Source organism: Saccopteryx bilineata, chromosome 11, assembly GCF_036850765.1.
Source record: "Saccopteryx bilineata isolate mSacBil1 chromosome 11, mSacBil1_pri_phased_curated, whole genome shotgun sequence".
Lineage (NCBI taxonomy): Eukaryota > Metazoa > Chordata > Mammalia > Chiroptera > Emballonuridae > Saccopteryx > Saccopteryx bilineata.
The window spans coordinates 68,130,639-68,152,885 of record NC_089500.1 but is presented as its reverse complement, the minus strand read 5'-3'; the positions used below and the strand labels follow the sequence as shown (position 1 = coordinate 68,152,885).

The 22,247-nt window shown below is 45.7% G+C and overlaps 1 protein-coding gene, 1 long non-coding RNA gene and 1 pseudogene across 4 annotated transcripts in view; 1 reads left to right on the top strand and 2 right to left on the bottom strand.

Moving 5' to 3' along the window:
- LRIG2 (leucine rich repeats and immunoglobulin like domains 2) overlaps positions 1 to 18,429 on the top strand; it is a 63,744-nt gene extending 45,315 nt beyond the window's left edge. For 2 of the 3 annotated variants that reach the window (XM_066247578.1, XM_066247580.1), the window contains 7 exons: positions 1,339 to 1,502; positions 2,317 to 2,637; positions 3,625 to 3,906; positions 5,229 to 5,678; positions 6,622 to 6,771; positions 8,887 to 9,174; positions 12,455 to 18,429. In XM_066247578.1, the coding sequence (XP_066103675.1) occupies positions 1,339 to 1,502; positions 2,317 to 2,637; positions 3,625 to 3,906; positions 5,229 to 5,678; positions 6,622 to 6,771; positions 8,887 to 9,174; positions 12,455 to 12,693 (1,894 nt within the window). In that variant the 3' untranslated portion in view covers positions 12,694 to 18,429. The remainder of the gene's footprint in view (positions 1 to 1,338; positions 1,503 to 2,316; positions 2,638 to 3,624; positions 3,907 to 5,228; positions 5,679 to 6,621; positions 6,772 to 8,886; positions 9,175 to 12,454) is intronic. The other variant, XM_066247579.1, reaches the window with a different exon arrangement.
- LOC136315724 (ubiquitin recognition factor in ER-associated degradation protein 1 pseudogene) lies at positions 10,397 to 11,500 on the bottom strand (annotated as a pseudogene).
- Positions 18,430 to 19,536: 1,107 nt separating the features above from the next.
- Positions 19,537 to 20,034, bottom strand: LOC136315707 (uncharacterized). Its single transcript, XR_010727548.1, has 2 exons — positions 19,865 to 20,034; positions 19,537 to 19,751 (listed from the first exon to the last, which is right to left on the bottom strand). It is a non-coding gene; the product is annotated as an uncharacterized lncRNA (long non-coding RNA).
- Between the last annotated feature and the right edge of the window lie 2,213 nt (positions 20,035 to 22,247).

The window sequence follows — 22,247 nt, the reverse complement described above, 5'->3', positions numbered from 1 at the left end:
ATCTTTGGTACATTGTACCAGATTCTAAAACTAGATGAGGGGAACACTGACTTTTTTTTTTTAATACAGGGAGGGGCAAAAATAGGTTCACAGTTATAATACAAATAAATAGTAAATAATTATACAAGAATAAACTGTGCCTGACCAGGCGGTGGTGCAGTAAATAAAGTGTCAGACTGGGATGTGGAGGATCTAGCTTCTAGACCACGAGGTCGCCAGCTTGAGCGCGGGCTCATCTGGCTTGAGCAAGGAGTCACTTGGTCTGCTGTAGCCCATGGTCAAGGCACATATGAGAAAGCAATCAATGAGCAACTAGAGAACCGCAATGAAGAATTGATGCTTTTCATCTTTCTGTGTTCCTGTCTGTCTGTCCCTATCTACCCCTCTCTCTGATTCTCACTCTCTTTAAAAAAATAAATTAAAAAAAAAAAAAGAATAAATTGTGTTTTGCCTACTCACAATTGTAAACCTATTTTTGCCTCACCCTGTGTGTTTGATAGGCCTATTATAGACCACAAATTATTTTTCAGTGGTTCTTAGTTTAAGTTGTACACATGCCACAGGCTGGAGTGTTTTCAGTCTTGATGAAGTAATTTGAAAAAATTATATCCTCTACAATGAAGATATGCTTTCCCTAAACCTTTCTGGGAAAATTTTTAAACCTCAAAGATTTAAAGGAAGATACGAGGAACATTCATATACCCTTTACCTAGATTCATCAGTTGTTAACTCTGCTAAATTTGTTATGTTTCTCTCTCCCTCTGCCTCCCTCCTTTTCTCCCTCCTCTTTTCTCTCTCCCTCTCTCCACACACACAAATACATATATACACATACACTGTCATTTTGCTTAACCAGTTGAAAGTAGGTTGGAAACATCACGATTGTTCACATCTAGTAGCTCAGCATGTATTTCCTAAGAACAAGGATATTTTCCTACATAACCACAGCACTATTGTCATGCCCAGAGAAATTAACATTGGTAAAATAATATTATCTAATATGTAGTTCAGAACACAGATTTCCCCAGTCTCAAAAAATGTTTATAGATTTCTTATTTCAGTCAAGGGTCACATATTTTATTTGGTTGTAATGATTCTTTAGTCTTTTCTAATCTAAAACGGGTCCCTTGCCCTATTCCCTATCCCCCTTATTAGTGTCCTTCATGGCACTGACAGTATTTGAGGAATTCAGGCCAACTCTCTGACTTTATTTTCTCACAGTTAGATTCAGGTTAAACATTTTGGCAAGAAAAATGCCTAGGTACCTAGTAAGCTTTTAATGCTTGAAGAAGCAGAATGAGAAGTAAAAAGTACTTTTTTTCCTCTTTGTTTCTGCAGGATTCTGAACACGAACAGTTTGCTCTGTGACTGCCATTTGAAGTGGTTACTTCAATGGCTGGTTGATAATAACTTTCAACATTCTGTGAATGCAAGTTGTGCTCATCCTGAATGGCTAGCAGGGCAAAGCATTCTGAATGTGGATCTGAAAGATTTTGTCTGTGGTTTGTATTTTTGTTTTAAAATTTTGCATGTTGGGCCCTGGCCGGTTGGTTCAGTGGTAGAGGGTCAGCCCGGCATGTGGATGTCCCGGCTTCGATTCTTGGTCAGGGCACACAGGAGAAGCACCCATCTGCTTCTTCCCCCTTTCCCCTCTTGCTTCTCTCTCTTTCTCTCCATCTCCTGCAGCCATGGCTCAATTGGAGCGAGTTCTTCCTGGGCGCTGTGGATGACTCCATGGCCTCTGCCTCAGGCACTAAGAAGAGCTCGGTTGCTGAGTAACAGAGCAATGCCCCAGATGGGCAGATCATTGCCCCCTAGTGGGCTTGCCAGGTTGATCCCAGTTGGGGTGCATGCAGGAGCCTCTCTCCCTCCCCTCCTCTTACTAAATTAAAAATAAATAAAACAAAATTTTGCATATTGCACACTTACATCTTAACAGAATTTTTAAAAAAGAGGGTGATAAGATTAGAACTTGTCTTGAAATTATTATATAGGTGTTTCTTTTCTCTCAGTAACTGCTAATGTTTAAGAAGTACATTCTAAGTATATGCGACAGTAGGGATGTGGGAGGAGGGCTGAGCCCTGAAGGCTGAGAGCCGGAGTCTGCTGCTGACCTAGATGTCTCTGAGCAGGTCATGTGACCCATCTGGGCCTCATTACACAAGGGAATTGGATTCTAGCTCTAGAGTCTCTTTCAATCTTAATATGCCATTTTGTAAACAGAACACTCAATTTTACATTATTTGTTTTAAAATTGAATTTGTAGAAGCAAAAATAAACAGCTGACTTGGTTCCTGCTGCATTATTTTCCTTTAGATGACTTACTCAAGCCACAGATAAGAATGCATCCTGAAACGACAGTTGCTCTCCGAGGTGTGAACGTGACACTGACGTGCACCGCAGTGAGCAGCAGCGACTCCCCCATGTCTGCTGTGTGGCGCAAAGACAGTGAGATCTTGTATGATGTGGACATCGAGAATTTTGTTCGTTACCAGCAGCAAGCTGGAGAAGCTCTGGAGTATACCAGTGTCTTACATCTTTTCCATGTGAATTTCACAGATGAAGGGAAATACCAGTGCATTGTTACTAATCACTTCGGTTCTAATTACTCTCATAAAGCCAAACTGACTGTGAATGGTGAGGAATTATGCTCCCTAATCGTTTTTTTATAGTTAGAAGGATTTTTAATGTTAAATTATGAACCACTTGACTCAAGAAAATTAGGCTAAACCTGATATTTGAGGGGGGACTCTTACTATGTTTGTCTTTAGGGTTGTGGTCATGTATAGATTAGATTGTCAGTGTGTCTACTTCCTGTCCCTAACTGGTCACTAGTTGAGTGGTGTGACTTCCATGGCCCAGGAGATAGGCTTCTTTCACTGTTATTTATGCTTTTGAAAAAGTCTTTTAAAATTCTTCATTTTCCTTCCAGAACTGTAATTCTGTTCTGAAAACTAGGAAATTTATTTCTGACACTGTTCATAGGCCCTTCTAATGACTGAGAGTGTTTAGGACATTCTCTGGGGTCCAGTGATCATCATCATTGTCTTCAGGTAGTCACACAGACCCATTATTGAAATTAATGCTCTCTTTACTGTGGCTATAAACAAACTCCAAGACACAGCATGATTTATTCATTGCCTGTTAGATTGAATAACTACAACATTTTAGGCTTTGTGCACCCCAGAGATGTACTTGTGTTTTGCTTGTGTTGTTTTATGAGACTTTCAGAGGCGTAATTTTTTTTATCATCCAGTTGCCTTGACAGCTTTGTAGATGTTAGTTTGAGAAGCACTCTTTAGTCTCTTAAGGAAGGAAGTCATAGTAAGTACCAGGTTCTAAAATATAGAATTCAGAAAGGGATGTGGCCATCTGTTTGCCTGTGCCCAGCGGGGTTCAGGGAGGTGTGCCACGCACTCTGGAACAGTCAGTCATCCTGCACCTCAGGTGCTCTGGGGGAGAGATGAGGCGGCCTCTGATGTGGCATCTCCCTGCCAGTCCAGAGAGCACGTCTTAGAGAAACGCAGCCTGGCCGCGTTGGCATGGGGCCTAACAGCTTCCCTCCCACGTGTCCTCGGTGTATGTTCCCCTACTCACTTTCCTCGGTGATCTTTCTTGGAACAGAAATGCCATCTTTTCTGAAAATGCCAATGGATCTAACTATTCGCACCGGTGCCATGGCCAGATTAGAATGTGCTGCAGAGGGGCACCCTGCACCTCAGATTTCCTGGCAGAAAGACGGTGGTACTGACTTTCCTGCGGCCCGAGAAAGACGAATGCATGTCATGCCCGAGGATGATGTCTTCTTCATTGCAAACGTGAAAATAGAAGACATGGGAATCTACAGCTGCATGGCACAAAATATAGCCGGGGGCCTCTCGGCAAACGCCTCGCTCACAGTGTTAGGTACGCTCACTGCTCTGTGGGTCCCTGCTTTTTTTTTTTTGGTTTGCATTTTTCTGAAGCTGGAAACGGGGAGAGACAGTCAGACAGACTCCCGCATGCGCCCGACCGGGATCCACCCGGCACGCCCACCAGGGGCGACGCTCTGCCCACCAGGGGGCGATGCTCTGCCCCTCCGGGGCGTTGCTCTGTTTCGACCAGAGCCACTCTAGCACCTGGGGCAGAGGCCAAGGAGCCATCCCCAGCGCCCGGGCCATCTTTGCTCCAATGGAGCCTCAGCTGCAGGAGGGGAAGAGAGAAACAGGGAGGAAGGAGAGGGGGAGGGGTGGAGAAGCAGATGGGCGCTTCTCCTGTGTGCCCTGGCCGGGAATTGAACCTGGGACCTCTGCACGCCAGGCCGACGCTCTACCACTGAGCCAACCGGCCAGGGCCAGGTCCCTGCTTTTGTCGGCGCCTTTTTATTAGGGACCTACACTTGGTCCTAATGACAAGAAAAGTCTGTTTGAGGTTTCAGTTGTAATCTTTATATCATCATTTTATTTTGCCAATGTATACAGGGTTATTTCAGCCTAGGAAATTAGTGGATCGAATAGCTGAAACCTGGGGAAATGCTGAGGGCAGATTTAGAGAGCTTTGTCACATGAATTGAAAATTTAAGTGCCTTTATCTGGTTATATCCCTCTCTGTAAGGTGTCTACGTCATGCACATGTTTTTCTACTCTTGTGTTTTTGTTTTTGCTCTTTTTTTTTAAGTAAGAGGAGTGGAGATAGAGAAACAGACTCTTGCATACGCCCTGACCGGGATCTACCCGTCAACCCTCATCTGGGGCCAATGCTTGAATCAACTAAACTATCCTCAGTGATTGAGGCCAATGTTCGGACCAACCAAGTTATCCTCAGTTTTGGAGGCTGACACTTGAACCAGTTGAGCCACTGGCTGCGAGAGGGGAAGAGAGAGAGAAGGGGGAGAGGGAGGGAGAGAGAAGCAGATGGTCGCTTCTCATGTGTGCTTTGACCGGGGATTGAACCTGGGACGTCCACATACCAGGCCAACACTCGATCCACTGACCCAGTTTGCCAGGGCTGTAATAAACATCTTTATGTAGAAATTTTTGAATTCTTTAGCTCAGGATAGTTTGCCCAAGGTAGAATTACTGAGATAAGATTTAGATTTTTTTGAGGCTTTTGGTTTTCTGAAATAATTACTTTTAATTCTCCCATGAGTATATGAAAGTACTTATTTTATTTTACCCTCATTGGTCTAATTCAGTAGGACTTAAGGAATAAACTTGCTTCCTGTGATTTTTTATACATCTTTCTGTTAGAGACACCCTCGTTTATCAGACCCCTGGAGGACAAGACAGTGACCCGAGGGGAAACGGCGGTGTTACAGTGCATAGCCGGAGGGAGTCCTGCCCCTCGCCTCAACTGGACCAAAGACGATGGACCACTCCTGGTGACAGAGAGACACTTCTTTGCTGCAGCCAACCAGCTTCTCATCATTGTAGATGCTGGGCTGGAAGATGCTGGGAAATACACCTGTATCATGTCTAACACCCTCGGGACAGAGCGTGGTCACATTTACCTAAATGTCATCTCATCCCCCAATTGTGATTCTTCCCAGAGTAGCATTGGGCATGAGGACGATGGCTGGACCACAGTGGGCATTGTCATCATTGTGGTGGTCTGCTGTGTTGTGGGCACCTCTTTGATCTGGGTCATTGTGATCTACCACATGAGACGGAAAAATGAAGACTATAGTATTACAAACACAGGTGAGTGGTACCCTGTTGGCATCCACAGCTTGTACTTGGGTCAGGAATGTAGGTTAGGATTTACTGTAAAATATAAAAACTGAAGAGCTTTGATCTTCGTGTGGGGTAGAAGGGTTTTTCTGTTAAAATGTCCTGTTTCCATGAACTAATAGAAACTCTCTGATGAGTAATTTTAAGAATTTGTGGACACTCCCTCAAAACTTGGCTCTTCTTTCTTTAATGCCTGTGGCTCATTGCCTTCATAATTTCCCATTGGAAAATTATGTGAAGCCCATACGCCTGAGACCAGTCTTTCCCACCCCTCACCCTGCGGCCCTGTGAGACAGTGGTAGTCAACCTGGTCCCTACCGCCCACTAGGGGGCGTTCCAGCTTTCATGGTGGGCGGTAGCAGAGCAAAGTATAAATAAAAAGATAGAATTAACTAGAGTAAGTTGTTTTATAAAGATTTATTCTGCCAAATTTAGCAAAAATCCAACATAAAGTACTTGGTAAGTAATTATTATTATATGCTTTAACTTGCTGTAACTCTGCTTTATAAATTTTATAAAGTAAAGTTCCTTCCCTACTTTATAAATCACCATTACTGTAGAACCAGTGGGCGGTTAGAAAATTTTACTACTAACAGAGATAACAAAAGTGGGCGGTAGGCATAAAAAGGTTGACTACCCCTGCTGTGAGAGAAGAAAATGTGCCTCGAGATAAGATTTCAGACTTGAGGTTTTCTCTCTTTTGGTATACATTAAAAATGAAGCTTTAAGAAGAATTCTAGTGAGACATGGTTTTCGGGGAAAAGTCTAAGAGCTGTTAAGTTCTTGGGTACACATAAAACAATTTCCTGGCCAATAGTGTTAGAGTGGAGCACATTTGCTGAATAGTCCTCTGAGTGTTGGGTTAAATTGCCTAACTTGATTTGTGAGTTACACACCGATTTCTGTTTTCCAGAGGAGCTTAACCTGCCTGCAGACATCCCCAGCTACTTGTCTTCCCAGGGAACTCTGTCCGAGCCACAGGAAGGCTACAGCAACTCGGAGGCGGGCAGCCACCAGCAGCTTATGCCTCCGGCCAATGGCTCCTTACACAGAGGCGCTGATGGTAATGACGCTGCTATGCTTACAATTTCAGCCCTACTCTGGGGAGTTTATTTTTTTAATTTAATTTAATTTAATTTTTTTATTTTTCTGAAGCCAGAAACAAGGAGGCAGTCAGACAGACTCCCGCATGCGCCCAACTGAGATCCACCCAGCATACCCACCGGGGGGCAATGTTCTGCCCATCAGGGCATCGCTTTGTTGCCACCAGAGCCACTCTAGCACCTGAGGCAAAGGCCACGGAGCCATTCCCAGTGCCCGGGCCAACTTTGCTCCAATGGAGCCTTGGCTGTGGGAGGGGAAGAGAGAGACAGAGAGGAAGGAGAGGGGGAGGGATGGAGAAGCAGATGGGCGCTTCTCCTGTGTGCCCTGGCCGGGAATCGAACCCGGGACTCCCGTACGCCAGGCCGATGCTCTACCACTGAGCCAACCGGCCAGGGTGGGGAGTTTATTTTTTAGTGTATAGTTTCCCCCTTGAACCTGAAGCAATGTTTTAAAGTAAGATACTCAAAACATTTGGCCCTATGCAAAACAGGATGAAATTGACTCTAGTCTTAACAGAGAAGAAAGTCACCTGCAGGAGAAGCACCTTCTAGAGCAGTAGGGAGTCCACAGCACAGACTCAAACCAGTGCTGGTGTGGGAGTGAGAAGCTCTAGAAACTTGTTCTCATCTGATTCAGGCATGAGCATCCTTCAGACCATCTCCAGGGAAGGTTTGTTTCAGCATATATCAGAGAGGTACAAAATGTTCCCTAATTAGATGAACCCAAAGTCTCAAGAAAGCTCTTCCCACTTTCCCCTTGCACAGGGAGTGACGGAACACAGGGAGGCGAATTCAGGGGTAGAAGAATTGGGTTTGATTCCCAGTTCCTCTTTCCAACTCTGTGGCCGTGAACAAGTTAAGATCTGAGCTTTAATTTTCTCATTTTTAAAATAGTATTTTATAAATGCACTTTTCTCAAGATTCTAGCAGATTCTTTCAACAGATCTGTGTAGTATAAGTGCTGTATATAAATGAAAGGTCTGCTTCATTTCTAGAGTTTTTTGTGTGTGTGTCTTTTTCCATTGATCAAGAGAGAGGGAAGGCATGTAGGGAGGGGGGAAAGAGAAAGAGAAGCATCAACTCATTGTTCCACTTAGTTCCATTTAATTGTGCACTCATTGATTGCTTCTCCTATGTGCCCTGCCTGGGGGTGAACCTGTGACCTTGATCGCCAGGACGGTGCTTTGCCACCTGGCCAGGGCCTTGAGAGAGTTTTTCTGTTGGGTGTTGATAGAACTTCTTTATGTAATTGACAAGTTGGATATTATTTTGGCTTTCCATAGAAAAGGAGGCATTTCTAGCTTTAAAAAGAATACTTAAAGCCTTTACTCTTTGAAATGTGTGTAAAATAACACCACCTTCTGGGTTAAACTGTATTATGTTTAGATCTCTTCCAATGGTAACACTTTGTTGCTTGATTGTGAATAAGTAACTCGCTCTTCATTTCTCACTCTTTCATCATTCAGTTTTCAAAGCACATACAAGCCCAGAGGACTCATTATTAAACGCTTACTTCTGCCAAACATGTGTTTGTCAGGCAGGACTCTTGGCGTTCTCCGGGATAACTTTCCGCAGCTCGCTAGTGTTGCTTAACCTCCTGACTCACGAAAGGAATACAGGCATTTGTGAAGTCATCGTAACTCCTTGTTCCCTGCTTTAGTTTCCTTAAGCCAAACGTGCCTTGTAGCACAGTGCTAGCCTTATTTTGACTCCCTTGATTTGACTGTGACCTTACCGAGGCTGGGCAAGGACGGTTCGGTCAAGAGTTCAGATGGCAGCCCCTCACCCCGGCAGTGTGTTTGGGCAGGTTACCATACTTCTCTGTGCTGTACTCACCCCACCTGGGAGATGGGGATAGTAACAGCACCTACCATGCAGGGTACTCTGTGTTTGTGTGGTGAGAATTAAATAGTTAATTTATAGAAAGACCTTGAGACTTCACCTGGTTTACAAAGGAAGTGTTGAGTAAATGCCAGCTATGATGATAATGCTGGCATCTGTTGAAGAAAACTGGTGTTGCTAAAGCTGGTTCCTTAACTGAAGGATGTTCAGGTTCTGTCCCATGTTGTCCTTAGGTGGCTCCGGTACCCGGGTTATCTGCTCAGATTGTTATGACAACGCCAACATCTACTCCAGGACGCGAGAATACTGTCCATACACCTGTATTGCTGAGGGGGATGTTCTAGATCAGACACTGTCCAGCCTCATGGTCCAGATGCCCAAGGAGACATACCTGGCACATCCTTCCCAAGATGCCCCAGTGCTGGAGGGCCTGGTATTGTCAGCAGAGAGAGAGCTGTCTGCCTTTCCCGGCGGCCAGGAGCGGCTCGGTGAGAAGCGGCTGTCCGCACAGACGAGCAGTGGTGAAAGGCGGGGCTTTCTGTTGCTCTTTTTCACTGTCACTTGATTTTTTTTCTCCCTCATATGGCGCTGTTATATGACAGGAAGCAATCTCATTGTTACAGTGGGGTAATTAGCCACTGTTAATTGGTATAAACTAGAGCAAGAGGTTTTTAGAGGTGTGGGAATAATAAGATGACACCTCAAAAAATTCAGAAGCCATATAGACAAAGCTTTTAAGAGATGTTACAGTGTGGATTTTTCCTTTCCTCTTTAAGTGATAGAGATTTGAAATGCTAAGGGATAATTTGGTGAAGGTTTTTACCTGGGAAGATTTTTAAATGTTTTATTTAGTTGCTGTGCTGTCAGGTAAGTGTAAATGTCAGTGTCACTTGGCAGGTGTTGTGCCTTTGTCTGTGAGGTATGATGATTAGGCCGTAAGTGGGGAAGCAGTTTTGGGACAGCGTCTTCGGGCCACATGGCCCAGGAGGACCCAGTGGCTCAGGAAGAGGAATACATGTCACGTTGTACAGATGAAGCATTCGCTAACAACTTGGTCAGGAAAACAAAACAAAACTTTCAAGACCTGAAGGGCACTACTGGCTATGTCTTCCTGTCCCTCCAGGCTTTTCCTCAGCTGTCAGTCGCCCTTCTGTCAGCCTGAACTCCAAGAGCACTGGCCACAGGGTGGGGTGAGAATGCAGGTGTGCGGAGGGAGACAGTGCATGGGGGTGCTCGCGGGAGTCAGTGAGCGGACGAGGGACCTTTGGGATGCGTTCTCTTGCTTGTAATTAAGAGACCAACTGTATAAAGATTTTAAAGAGGGTAGAGGTCAGAGAAAATTATACTGTTACTAAATTAGTCTCTTGTCTTTTAAATTAATCTCAGTTTCCGTTAAAGAAATGCACCAATGCTGAATTCATACACAAAAATCTTTTTTTTTTATTTTTTTTATTTTTTAGAGCAATTCAATCCCCTCCATTGGTTTTTATTAGGAGCTGGGGAACTGTGCTTCTGCTGAGACAGTGGTAGTGCTTCCAAGGGCGCAAAGTAAGAACTAGCCAGGAGGCTGCCTCAGCGACCTCAGAGACAGCTTTCTCTTTCCCCAATTAAAGTACACAACCTCAAAGTCCTGTTCCACTTCCAGGTTAAACTCAACAATTCTTAGGTAACTCTATAAACCTAAAGTGACAGAGCATCCTCTCCCTTAGTCTCATCCCTGTCAGAGCCAGTAACTAAAAGCCATTACGTTGCAATTGATTGTTTTATTTTCCATTCAGCTAATAGTCCCAGCTTATGGCTTTCTTCCCTTTTTACGCAATAACTGGCCTTCTCCAGAGAAAGCAACGAATCTGCCTCCAGCTTCATCCTCTTCAACCTTTTTGACCAGTGGACGTGAATTTCTGATGAAAGTGATCTTACCAAGTTTAAATTCATAATTGGGAATTCCTCTTTTAATGTCTCCAGGCTTGATTGGTGAGGGGCTGGGCTCTACACCCTTCTTCTTCCCATCCAGTCTATTCCCGGAGCCAGAGAAGGCACGGAAGCCCAGCTCTCCAGCATAGCCACTATGGTCAGTTTCGCCTTCAGCTGACTCCTCATGCTGGACTTGTCTTTCGGGTTCTTTGTAGCCCAGCGGAGCATCAAAATCCACATTCATGTCACACTCAATAATGGACACAGCCTTGTCAGGCTTGGTCTCCATCACCCGCAGTTCATAGATCTTCTCATTGTAGTTGATGGCAATCACATCCCCAGTGGTCAGACAGGCAAAGTTTCTCAATGCATTTTCTAATACTGCTTTGGGGTTGGTGATATCCAAGAAGTCAGGGCTCTGAGGCTGAAATTTGGAGTATGTGGCCTCTTGAAGGTTGACACTCTCTACCTGAACCAGACCCCCTTCTTCCAGCAGCAAATTCTGCATCATCCAGTGTGGCAGATAGCAGATACCCTCATCAGCCACAAATTCCAGCACACCACAATGTGTCATGCGGTCTGAATTCTTGTTGGTCAGTTTGAAAAGCTAGGTAATGTAGAGGGGTAGGTAATGTTGAGTTGGCTGAGTTGATCGAGGGCTGACGGTGGCATAATTATCTTCCCGCCTTTCTCCACATCTGACCTGTCATTAGGCCCTGCAAGCATGGACACGGAGAAGCAACGGTACTGTGTGGAAAAGCGGTTCTGGAATCGGGTGGTCAAACATGTTGAAAGAAAACATGATGGCGCCTGTGCCACAACAAATGCCGCTAAGTTCAGGGAACTTGGTGACCTGAGTTTGCCGACTAGCTCTTCTCACAACAACCGCCGCAACCGCCTCTCCACAAAAATCTTTTAAGTAGACCCAAATATGTAGTGCCTCCTTTTTCTAACTGCGCTGTCTTAATTGTTAATCTGGTGTTTAGTAAGTGAGGAAGTGGGCAGACTTGGCGCATTGCTTGTTGCTTACCCAGGCTGCTCTGGCTCCTGGCTGCTCAGGATGGGTCTGTTAGCTCGAACTTGTTAGGAAGGCAGATAGGGGTCCTACCCAGGCCTAGTGAGGCGGAGTCTTTATTAAAACAAGATCCCCAGGTTACTTGTATGCGCATTAAAGCTCGAGAAGCCCTGCTGTCATTTATTACTCGCATGGGATTTTTAAAACATTTTATTTCTGAGCATTTATTTCTAGAGTGTTTGAGCTTTTTCCAAAATGCATCCCCAGGAAGTTAACAGAACTTTCAGCAAGTGATCTTTGGGGAGCGAGCTCACCCCTGCAGTAAATAAGGAGAAGGAGAAATGCACACTTTTAATCCCAAAGTACAGATAACAATAGGATTTTAAATTGCTGCTTTTTGTTATCATTTCATTGTTTATTTTTAAAATAGTTTATTTAAACATAAGCATTTAATTGTTATTTAAGAATATAATAGCTGCTCTGAGTCCATTTTTATCTATGTATCGTGCAACTTTCATTACAGTGTGAATCCTGTTAGTCTCTTAGTCTGGGCCAAGTGTCTAAGGAGTTTTATTTCCAAGTTCTGTAGCAGCAGAACCACTAACCGTAGTCAAAAGTAGAAGACATATAGTTTGGACTCTGTAAATGGTGGTTTTTGAGTAGAGGGGTTTGCAAGACCATAGGTCTAGTTTTTGTTTTATCTTTTTTTTAATTGTTGCTAAGAAGATGGCAAGTATATGTTTGATCTCAGCATCCTTATTCAGGAATAGTGGGTATCTGTATCTTTAAGGATTTGGGTAAAGGAAAAAAGTTTTAGAAAATTAACTTTGAATTTGTATGCACCACCGATGATTCTTGTCTTTGATTCTCAGAACCATCACAACGGCCTCTGTGGAAGACGACCCGAGAGCCAGGCCCACCGCCTTCTCCCTTTTCCCAGCAGCCAGCCCGGGAGTCGCCGCCCCTCCGGCAGCACGAGGGCCTGGCAGAGGGCCTGGCAGAGGGCGAGCCCGGCTGCTCGGCTTCCCCCAGGCCCTGCCGCAGGCCGCTCGGCCATGCTTTTGAGTTTGGTAGGACTCGGAACACTCAAGATGGTAGCGAGGGCACATGAAACACTCCAGAATGAAGTCTGGGCAAAGACCCAAATGAATGAATTTTGTATTTACTACCTCAGAGTTCAGAAGAGACCCCACGTCAGCATTTGCTTTACTCTGTCTGCAGTTACATCTGACCACACCAAAGTGGGCCCGGCGTTGGCCAGGGCTCCTGCCTGACAGAGGAAGGGTGACGGCTGGCGGAAACGGGTACATGTGATAAAAATGTACCGCGGGCGCAGAGGGAGACCCAGGACACGTGTGCTTCCTGGTGGGTCCACGGGGCTGTGCCCCGTGTGCACTGGTGTTTGGAAGAGGCTCATTGCTGCTTACCACGCTGATTGTCTCAACCTGCAGATGATCCTGAGAAAACATGACTCTTCTGTTTTGCCTTCCAAAGAACAAAAGTAACTTTGGAGCCCGCTGGGAAGGGATCCTGGAATTCACCAGTGGTTCTCAGCATATGGCCGAGAGTGGGGCTTTGATATTCAAGGTCTTCAGCAAGAATCCCGGGCTCGACAGCTGGTACCAGGTCAAGGAGTTTTGTATTCTTGTGAATCTTTTTTTTTTTTTTTGATGGGGGGTCGGGGGGAATCCCTATCACCCAGGGGTCTCATTGTAAATATATGTGCATTTATAAATACTTTTTGTATTCATTGACCATATGTGTTTGCTACAATGTAAATAGTTTTTTGATATGCCAAAATTATATGTGCTCTCCAGTTATTATATTGACAGCGGCTTCTCAGACCACAGACAGATTTTGTATATCTTGGTTTAGTGAATCTAAAGACAGTTTAAAGTTTTAAAAATGTGTTTGTTGAGAAGGATATGTACAGAGGCAGAGTACCTAGTGATTGGGTACACAAACACAGTCTGGGTGTGACTACCACTTACTTCCTATCTAAAGGTCCGTGCTTCTCCTCATTTGCTACCTGTGTACAAGTGCCAGGATAAAAAGGCTCTTTTGAAACCTAGCAGTCCTGCCATAGCCATGTGCACGTAGAAAAAGGAGAACCTGTTTGGGGAATACCTTCTTTCAATGAAGTACTTAGTTGACGAGGAAACCAAAGATTGCTTCTTTTCTATGTTTGTTTTTTTATAATGTCTCTTCTATCAATGGCCAGTGTGTATCTCCCCCCCCCCCCCCCCCACTGATTTGAGAGGGGAAAGGGAGAAAGGGAAGGGGAAAGGAAAGAGAGAAGCTCCTTAGTTGTGTACCCATTTATTGCTTCTCATACATACCCTGACTGGGGCTCGAACCTGTGACCTTGGGTGCAAACCCGGGTCAAACTGTTGCCACAGCACTCTGGGATGGTACTCTATCCACTGCACCATCAGCCAGGGGTGCACAGTGTATCTTAAGAAGGGAGAGGGCTTTTGGAAGTAGAAGAACATGCAGAAATGTTTACACTATAAAGGTTTGGAGTGGTCCTTGTTTTGTGCAAGTGATTAAGCCAAAAAGTTTTCTTGAATTTTTTATAGCAAAAAGCTTTATGTAAACAAAGGACTTAACACTAATGGAATGGAATGGACTGGAGTTCTCTGTGCTTTCAGGTTTCATAGGCGGTCGGAGTCTGTCCTCTAAATCCAGCAAGTACTAGTGGTGTCCTACTAGATAACCTCAGTCACTTAAAATGAAGATACCTGTCATTGTGCATTTCTAAACTCACATAAATTCATCAGCTTTTTGCTAGCATTTCGTACTTTGTTTTCAGTGCTAATTTTTTTCTCATAGGCGGCCGCGCCTCGGGAGCTGTTTTGTACCACCAGGCCTTTCTTTATTTTCCTCCTTAAATTGTCAAGCTCTGTTCATTTTCACTTTGACCTTCTTAAATATCTTTATTTTCCTGTCCTTCAATTTGTGATCCTTCTTTTTCCTTACGAGGTTGTAGTGTAATAATTTGTACGGACTTAGAAGCAGGAGACCTGATTTCATTCCCCAGCTCTGCCGCTTACCAGCTGTGTACGCAAGGGCCAGTCCCCTTATGTCTCAGCCCGGTTTTCTCATTTATGAAATGAGGGTATTTTCGAGATGCTCTAAAGCCCTTTCCAGCTGTAATGTTCTATGAATCTGTGATCCCTCCAGGAACCAAGGAGGATTATGCTACTCTAATAAAAAGCTGCTTCCATAAAACGTTTGTTAGAGTAGAACAAGGGTGACGCTGCTTACTCTGACTTGAACCAGATATATTTCCTCTGTAGCAGGAGTTACGGTGTAAGACATACTCATGAGAAGAAATGCTCTGCTTCTGAACAGGGTCAGTCTAGAGGGACGCTGGGCTCCGGGCACGAGCACCGCTGCTCTCCGGAGCAGCAGGGCCGAGCGCTGGCTGGCGCTACAGCACTGCACAGTGTCGCGGTCTGCGAGCCACAGTGAGCTGTGACTAGGCCGTGACTCACTGCCCTTTCTGATGGGGACAAGGTTATCCCAGGGATGAGAGTACTCGCACTCACGTTCCGATAGACTTGCCTAAATTAGAAAGGTAGAGTTCGAGCTAGGCTGCAAGTGACATCGGCTGTTCTGTGAGAGGACAGAAACGGGCTGGACCAGTGCCTAGAGAACGTCGCGACAGGTGCTGCCCCTGCATAGCGGTGGCGTCTCTGCCAGGGGAGTCCAAGGCCGGTCTGACGGCCAGCTTCTTTGTTATGTCACCTCAGCCAGCAGTGTGGTGTCCTCCCAATTTCTAGCTTGTCTGCATAACTAAAATATGATACTTGCTGAAAAATCTAGTCAGGAAATTGTTTAAATGTGAATAGCCTACCCTTGGTCTTAAAAAATAATAAATTTAATAAATTCTAATCTTAGTTGGCATCCCTAAAACTTATCATTATTGCATGTTTTTGACCAAGCAATATATATTTTTAAAATTTTTGTAAGTTTTTTTGAGTCAAACTAACGACATACACAGGGAGCAAGATGTCAAATGCTGCTCGACTAAGCAGTGATTTAACCCTCTACTCCAGCCAGGACTAGCGGCCCGTCAGTGTCTCTCCAGTAGCGCGGTGTCTGCCTGTGGCCAGTTTAACCAGGCGCCCTGAAATGCTGGGAGGCCCACCCTCTGCCCCCCATCCCCACTTTCCATCAGCAGCATGCAGAAGCTCTCTTCGTCTGTTCGCACCCCTCAGACTGGTTCTTCAGGTCGACCTGGAAGAACTGGCATTACTCTTGAAGTCCAGGCCTCACTGGCACAGGGTCTGCACCTAAGCCGCTGGCTTTCTGTCCCTCAGCAGCTCCTGAAATGCTCGCCTGAGCATGCGAGTTACTGTGTAGAACAGAACAGGAGCCCAGGCAGTGTGCAGCTCCTTTCTTGTGCCACCTCAGAATGTTTAAAAATATGTATTTTCCTGTAAGGTAGCTTTTATGTTTATTTTTTTTAAAGGAATCATTAAAAATTTTTTTCCCATTGATTTGAGAGGGTGAGGAAGAGAGACAAGCATCAGCTCCTCGTTCTGCTCAGTTGTACATTCATTCATTGAGTGCTTCCCGTCTGGGCCCTGACTGAGGATTGAACCGTGACCTTGTGTGCTGGGATGACGCTCCCCCCCCCTTTTCGTATTTTTCTGAAGTTGGAAACAGGGAGGCAGTCAGACAGACTCCTGCGTATGCCCGACCAAGATCCACCTGGCATGCCCACCAGGGGGCGATGCTCCGCCCATCCTGGGCGTTGTTCTGTTGCATCCAGAGCCATTCTAGTGCCTGAGGCAGAGGCCACAGAGCCATCCTCAGCGCCCCGGCCAACTTTGCTCCAATGGAGCCTCGCTGCGGGAGGGGAAGAGAGAGACAGAGGAAGGAGAGGGGGAAGGGTGAAGAAGCAGATGGGTGCTTCTCCTGTGTGCCCTGGCCGGGAATCAAACCCGGGACTCTTGCACACCAGGCTGATGCTCTACCACTGAGCCAACCAGCCAGGGCCTTGGGATGACACTTTTATCTACTGAGCTACCTGGCCAGAGCAACTTTTATGTTTAAAAACAGTTGCCTTCACATTGCTCATTGGAGGGTTGTGAAGAAACATTAAGATGTTAAGCAACTTAGACTGTTAGGCATTTTCTTAAGAGTGATAAAAGTCTTTAAAGATTGTCATATGAAATTAGGAAGAGATTCACTCTTTATTAAAATTGTTAGTTTTAGAGAGAGAGGAAAGGAGAGACAGAAACATTGATCTGTTCCTGTCTGTACCCTGACCGGGCATTAAACCGGCAACCTTTGCATACTGAGACGAGGCTCTAACCCACCAAGCTACCCAGCCGGGGCAGGAGATTTACTTTTTATTCCAGAGGACACGGGTCGTGTCAGCGGGCAGGAGTTCAGGGAAGTGCAGAATACACTTGCCGATAATACTCTTTCAGCTCGCTAACAGATTTGTCTTGACTTGGAATAATCAGCCTTTTGTGGGAAATGTACACACACAAGCTAAGTCACCCATTAATCGTATTGAAGGAATTTCCGCATCGAGAGGGAATATGGGGAAGGTGACTTAGGTCTCTTTCATTTTACCGTTGGAAATAATCCAGAAAAATGTCATCTTTCAGAATCCTTTATATCAAGTATAGAGCACATAAGAGTTTTTTTTTTTTAACCAAAGAATTTTAGGTTTTGGCCAGTTCTATGTTAATGGCTGAAAATAGGAAAGTCCAGGCTTATTCTTCTGAGGGAATTTATAACTAGTAGTTATTAACACAAATGGCAGCACCATAGTAAAAAGTTTGAAAGCCTATACTGTATCATAATCCTCCCTTTTTAATTTTTATTCCTGCTTCTTACCTGTGGGCTCCATTTTGAGTGGGCTTGGAACCACAGTGTCCAGTTTTACATCCAGTATTCTACCCAAGCGTGTTGTGGCCGTTTCTAATTATTTGGGTGGCCACAGAAATGCCAACAGGGTAATGGAATGACAGGTAAATTTGCGGTCATTTTACGTGACATCCTCCATTTCTTAGTTTGCCTCTTGATGCAGATGAAGAGGTAGTTGTGGAATAGTCGGTCTAAGTTTTTTTGGCATTCTGCAAGTAATGTTTCGTTTTTCTATTACATGATCTCTTCCCCAATTCTGTTTGGGGATGTTTCCCCTTCCTGCTCCTTTGAACTTTTTTGTTTGGAGTACAATCTAAAGGTCAGTTAGCTTTAGTTTTTATTTTGGACATTGCCTGGTTTGTTGCAAAAAAATAACTTCTGGGTTGAGAGATATACTATAAGCTGCTCTTAACAAAACAACCCCTGAAAGCCCATGAATCATCTGAAGGTTTTGTGGATACTAATGTGTGTGTGTGTGTGTGTGTGTGTGTGTGTGTGTGTGTAAGAGTAATATTTGGACTATTTGGACCTGTTCCCTCAAGGTTGGGTGTGGTGTTTATCAGTCCTAATAATCTTTACCAGTGGGTGAAGTGAAGGTGAAAAACAGCTGGATTTGAGCCTATTCTCCAGTGTAAGGCGTACAGTTGTCAGCTGTACCTGTCTTGAAAGAGAAATTGATCATGAGTAAGTGGTCAGCTGCTCTTAGAATATTTCTTGGCTACATAAAGTGGCCTCTTGATCCGTAGACTATTTTTACCCTGTGTGTTCCCCCCAACGCCTACTCCTCCCCCCCGCAGAGGATGTCTGTCTGAGCAGCCCTGGGACTGGAGGTCCCCGAAGAGAGTCAGAAGCCAAGTATTCATTGTGGCCCTTCCCAAGTATCTATTTATATTTTCTCACACCTGAGAATGTATATTTTATAAAGCATGTGTTTGTCTACTTGTTTGTCTACTGTAATATGTCTTCAATAAAGTAAAATACATTATGATTTTCTGGTCTTCTCTTGCCTAAAGTACAGGAACAAAATGCATTTTTAAGTCCCCTCCGCCCGCCTCTCGTCCTCCCCGCCCCCGCGTCTCCAAATAGTTGTACAGCTTGGCCAAAGAGTTGCCCGTTTCTAGTCCCCGCTGTATGTAAGAGGCACGTACTGCCGGGAGCACGTGGAGTGCCCGGCAGCTGTGAGCTGGCCCAGGGCCAGTGCCTTGTCCTCTTCCTCCCTCGTGGTGTCCACCATGGTGCTGGACACCTGGCCAGATGCACACAAACATACTTAACAGTCCTTCAGGAAATAAGAGTACTTCCTGTGCAGGGAAAAATTTGAAGGCAGCATTTTCTAATTTGGTAAATCTTTGATTAACGAAATACTTGACTGAAGTCAGTCTTCTGGTCAGCTGTCTCACTGCCGTCCTGGGACTCCTTGAGACTTGACTCCTTGAAGGCTGGGCTCACAATACTGACCCTGTTGTAAACTGCTGCTGAGTCACGACCCAGAGATATTTATCTTACTTGAATCTCACGCCCTTCTTAAGATGTAAAGTGGGCAGATCATCATAATCTCCACTGTTTATATATCAGGAAACTGGCTTGGTGACGTTTTCACTTACACAATGTCGAAAAGCTTGTAGGCAGTAAAGCCAGGATTTGATCCAGGTTTTCTGACTTATACTCAGGACTTCTTCCACTGGGAAGCCGTTCAGTTCTGAACAGTGTTGTGCCTGTGGTGGTCACACATCTGAATAAGGAGAATTCTGGGCATTGGTCACTTCCAATGTGGTGAAAGTGTGGACTGCAATGGCTACTAGAGGCTGGTTTTTACTATGTTCCCAATAGAAAAACGACTATTATAAGGGTCAAGTGAAAAATGCCATGCCTTTGCCTGTTTTTTTTTTTTTTTAGTTCGATATCCTAGGACCTGAGTAGTAGCACCCTGCTGGGTTATGGCTCCACACCGCTAGCAGCTATACGGAAGCTATGACCCAGTGCATAAGCTCTCCGTGCTGCAGACTCGTTCTCGTGGACCAGTACTTTTGTAAATAACAACAAAAATGAGTATCTAGAAACAAAATTAAAACAATCTAAGAACATTTTTATTACTGTTCTATTAACATATAAAATGATTGTTGGACTGCTGCTATGAGTGCGTGCTCCTGTCTATGCCTTGTCGAGAACCTGTGGACTGGCAGCAGATCGAGTGTCCCTCCGCACAGACCCGCGGCAGCGCCTCTGGGACCACGGGCACGGTTGCGTCTTCCTCGTTTCCAGGGGTTCTTTTTATTCTTGCTGGTTTGGAATGGTTGAAACAGAACTGGGCTTCTGTCTAGAGGCTTCCCTGCCTGGAAGCAACAATGAAACACCCTTGTAACTGGGCCACCTCCCCCTGCCCTGAAACTCACTTGCCTGGTGGAGTCCTTTGTCGCATGCCACCTGTCCTCCATTCCTGCCGTCTTTCTGGCCAGTGCGCTTGGTGTGGGGCTGCCTGTGACTTCTGTTGTAGGGGCAGTGCCGTCCGGGGCTAGGCTAAGGGAGGGGAAGCACGTGGGTCGTCCAGCCGGGAGGGACATGGTCTGACATGGATTATGTATCACTGTAGTAATGCGCCCCTGGGGATGTGTCACCCGCCACCTCTACTGCTGTCTTCAGCCAATCAAGAAACGTTTCTTAATCTCTGGGACAGAGATTTGTTACTTTATTTAGTTCACAGACCATCGGCAAGGCTAGTTGCAAAGGCATTTTGACAAAAAGAGGAAGAAATAGTGCAATTATAGCAAATACGTTCGGCCTGTCCCGTCCAGAGACTGTTAAGCACTTCACGTGCTCAACACTTGATCTCCACAACAATCCCTTTGAGGGAGATACTCTTTTACTTTTTTTCTTAAAAAAAAAAATATTGTATCATATTTACTTAGAAGCATTCAGAATGTCACTAAAACAGCTACAACGTGTTTTTTTTTTTTTGGAGTTACAAACTCGTATTCAGTTAACAGAACAATTATTTTGTATACATGGCATCAGAGACAACTGAAGGTGGAACTGCCACCCGCATATATAACTAATCGGGGCTGTGCACCCGCAAGAGCCTGCTCCACGTTTCCATGCCGATTCCCGGTCCCCACACTGCACCAGGCAAGGCTAGCGGCTACGGAAAATTCCACCAGGACCGACCGGGTAGCTGAGGACACATTCGGTAGTGTGTTAACTGGACAACAGACACTGTGCAGTTTAAAAACAAACCTTACACAGCCTTACATTTCAGTTTATTTCTTGAAAAGGAGTGAGTTGTGTACAGGGGGGTTAAATGCTTGATAGACAAGAAAAAAACTGCACTAGAACCAACTTACTCATCATCATCTTCCTCTTCATTTTCGTGCCCTTCTCAGCCTTGGCAACTCCCTTTGCTGCCACATGAGGCTTCCCTTCAGCTTGGCTGGCAGCTGTATTCTTGAATTTCTCCCCCAGCTTGGCCACCTCTTTCTTAGCAGGCTGCTGTCACCGCAGCCGTGTGACCCCAAGTCTCCCAGCTTCTCTGCGGCATCACCAGGGGACAGGCCGAGCTGCTCTGCTTTGATTTTTGGTTGCTTCTCAGAACAGAACAAGGAGAAGGCCGAAGGAGGCCGCTTTGTGCGTTGAGATGCTTGAACTTCCTCTTAGCTTCCACTTTCAGAGGGATACAAGTTTTCATTTCTTTTTCATAACGAGCCTTTGCTGTGTCTTCACATCTTCCTTGCTCTTATGCAGACATGTTCCAGCTCTCTGAGCACTTAGAGAAAACTCGGAGAGGGTGACTGAGGCATGGGGCTGCTGCTTGTGCTCCTCCCAGCAGGTTTGTACAAAGAGAGCAGTGAGGACATGGTGCCGGTCGGCCTAGGCTCCCCTGTCCCCAGCAAGCACAGGGTCCAGAGGCCTGCGGCCCCACCCTGCCCCGCCCCGGCGCTGTCTCTCTGGGACTCGGTGTCCCACGGTGACAGAGTGGGAGCCGGACGCACCTCCCACTCCGCTCTGTATCCTTACTCGGAGGGGAACGTTCTTACCCCTTTACAGAGGAAACAGGTGAAGCAACTTGCCCAAGTTCACATAATTAGCAAGCAGTGGACCCAGGGGTGGAAATGCTGCTTTATGATTCCAGAGCACGAGTTCTTTCCCTGCCTTGTCATTTAGTCTTTGTTCTGGCCCGAGTTGTGTGCCCCCAAACGAGAAGAGGGAGTTTAGGAACCAGACTTGCATTCGCACAGAACGAGGAAAGCCCATGTGACGACAGTGAGAAGGCGGCCATCTGCAGGCCAACAAGGGAGGCCTCAGAGAGACGCCTGCCGACATCGATCTTGGGACTTCTAGCTCCCCGAAACGTGGGACAGTGAGCCCCCGTGCGCCCGCCGCCCCATCTGCGGCGTTCGTCATGGCAGCCGAGCTACAGTTCCGATAACCCACCAGGTGGGTAGAATTTTCTTACAACTTCCAGCCGTGTGGTGTGCCCGAGGGCACGTGCTCCAGAGGTCATGCCCTTCGTACCGAGTCCTACTGTCCTGTGGCCTGGTCGGCGCCCTGTCCACTGAAAAGCGCTGTAGAGATGGAGATGGGGACAAGACCGGGGAGCGGGCTGGCTGGCATGCTCGGGGCTGGCCCGCCCCAGTTCACACACACGGGGCCGCTTGCCAGGAAGGGACTGTGGGTCGGTGCGTCTGGGAACAGAGCAGCAAGGTGTGTGGAGCAGTCACGAGGAAGAGCTTTTAAGCTCCTGTTTTTTCTCCCCAGGAGAAACCAGGTTTTAAAATCAGTAAG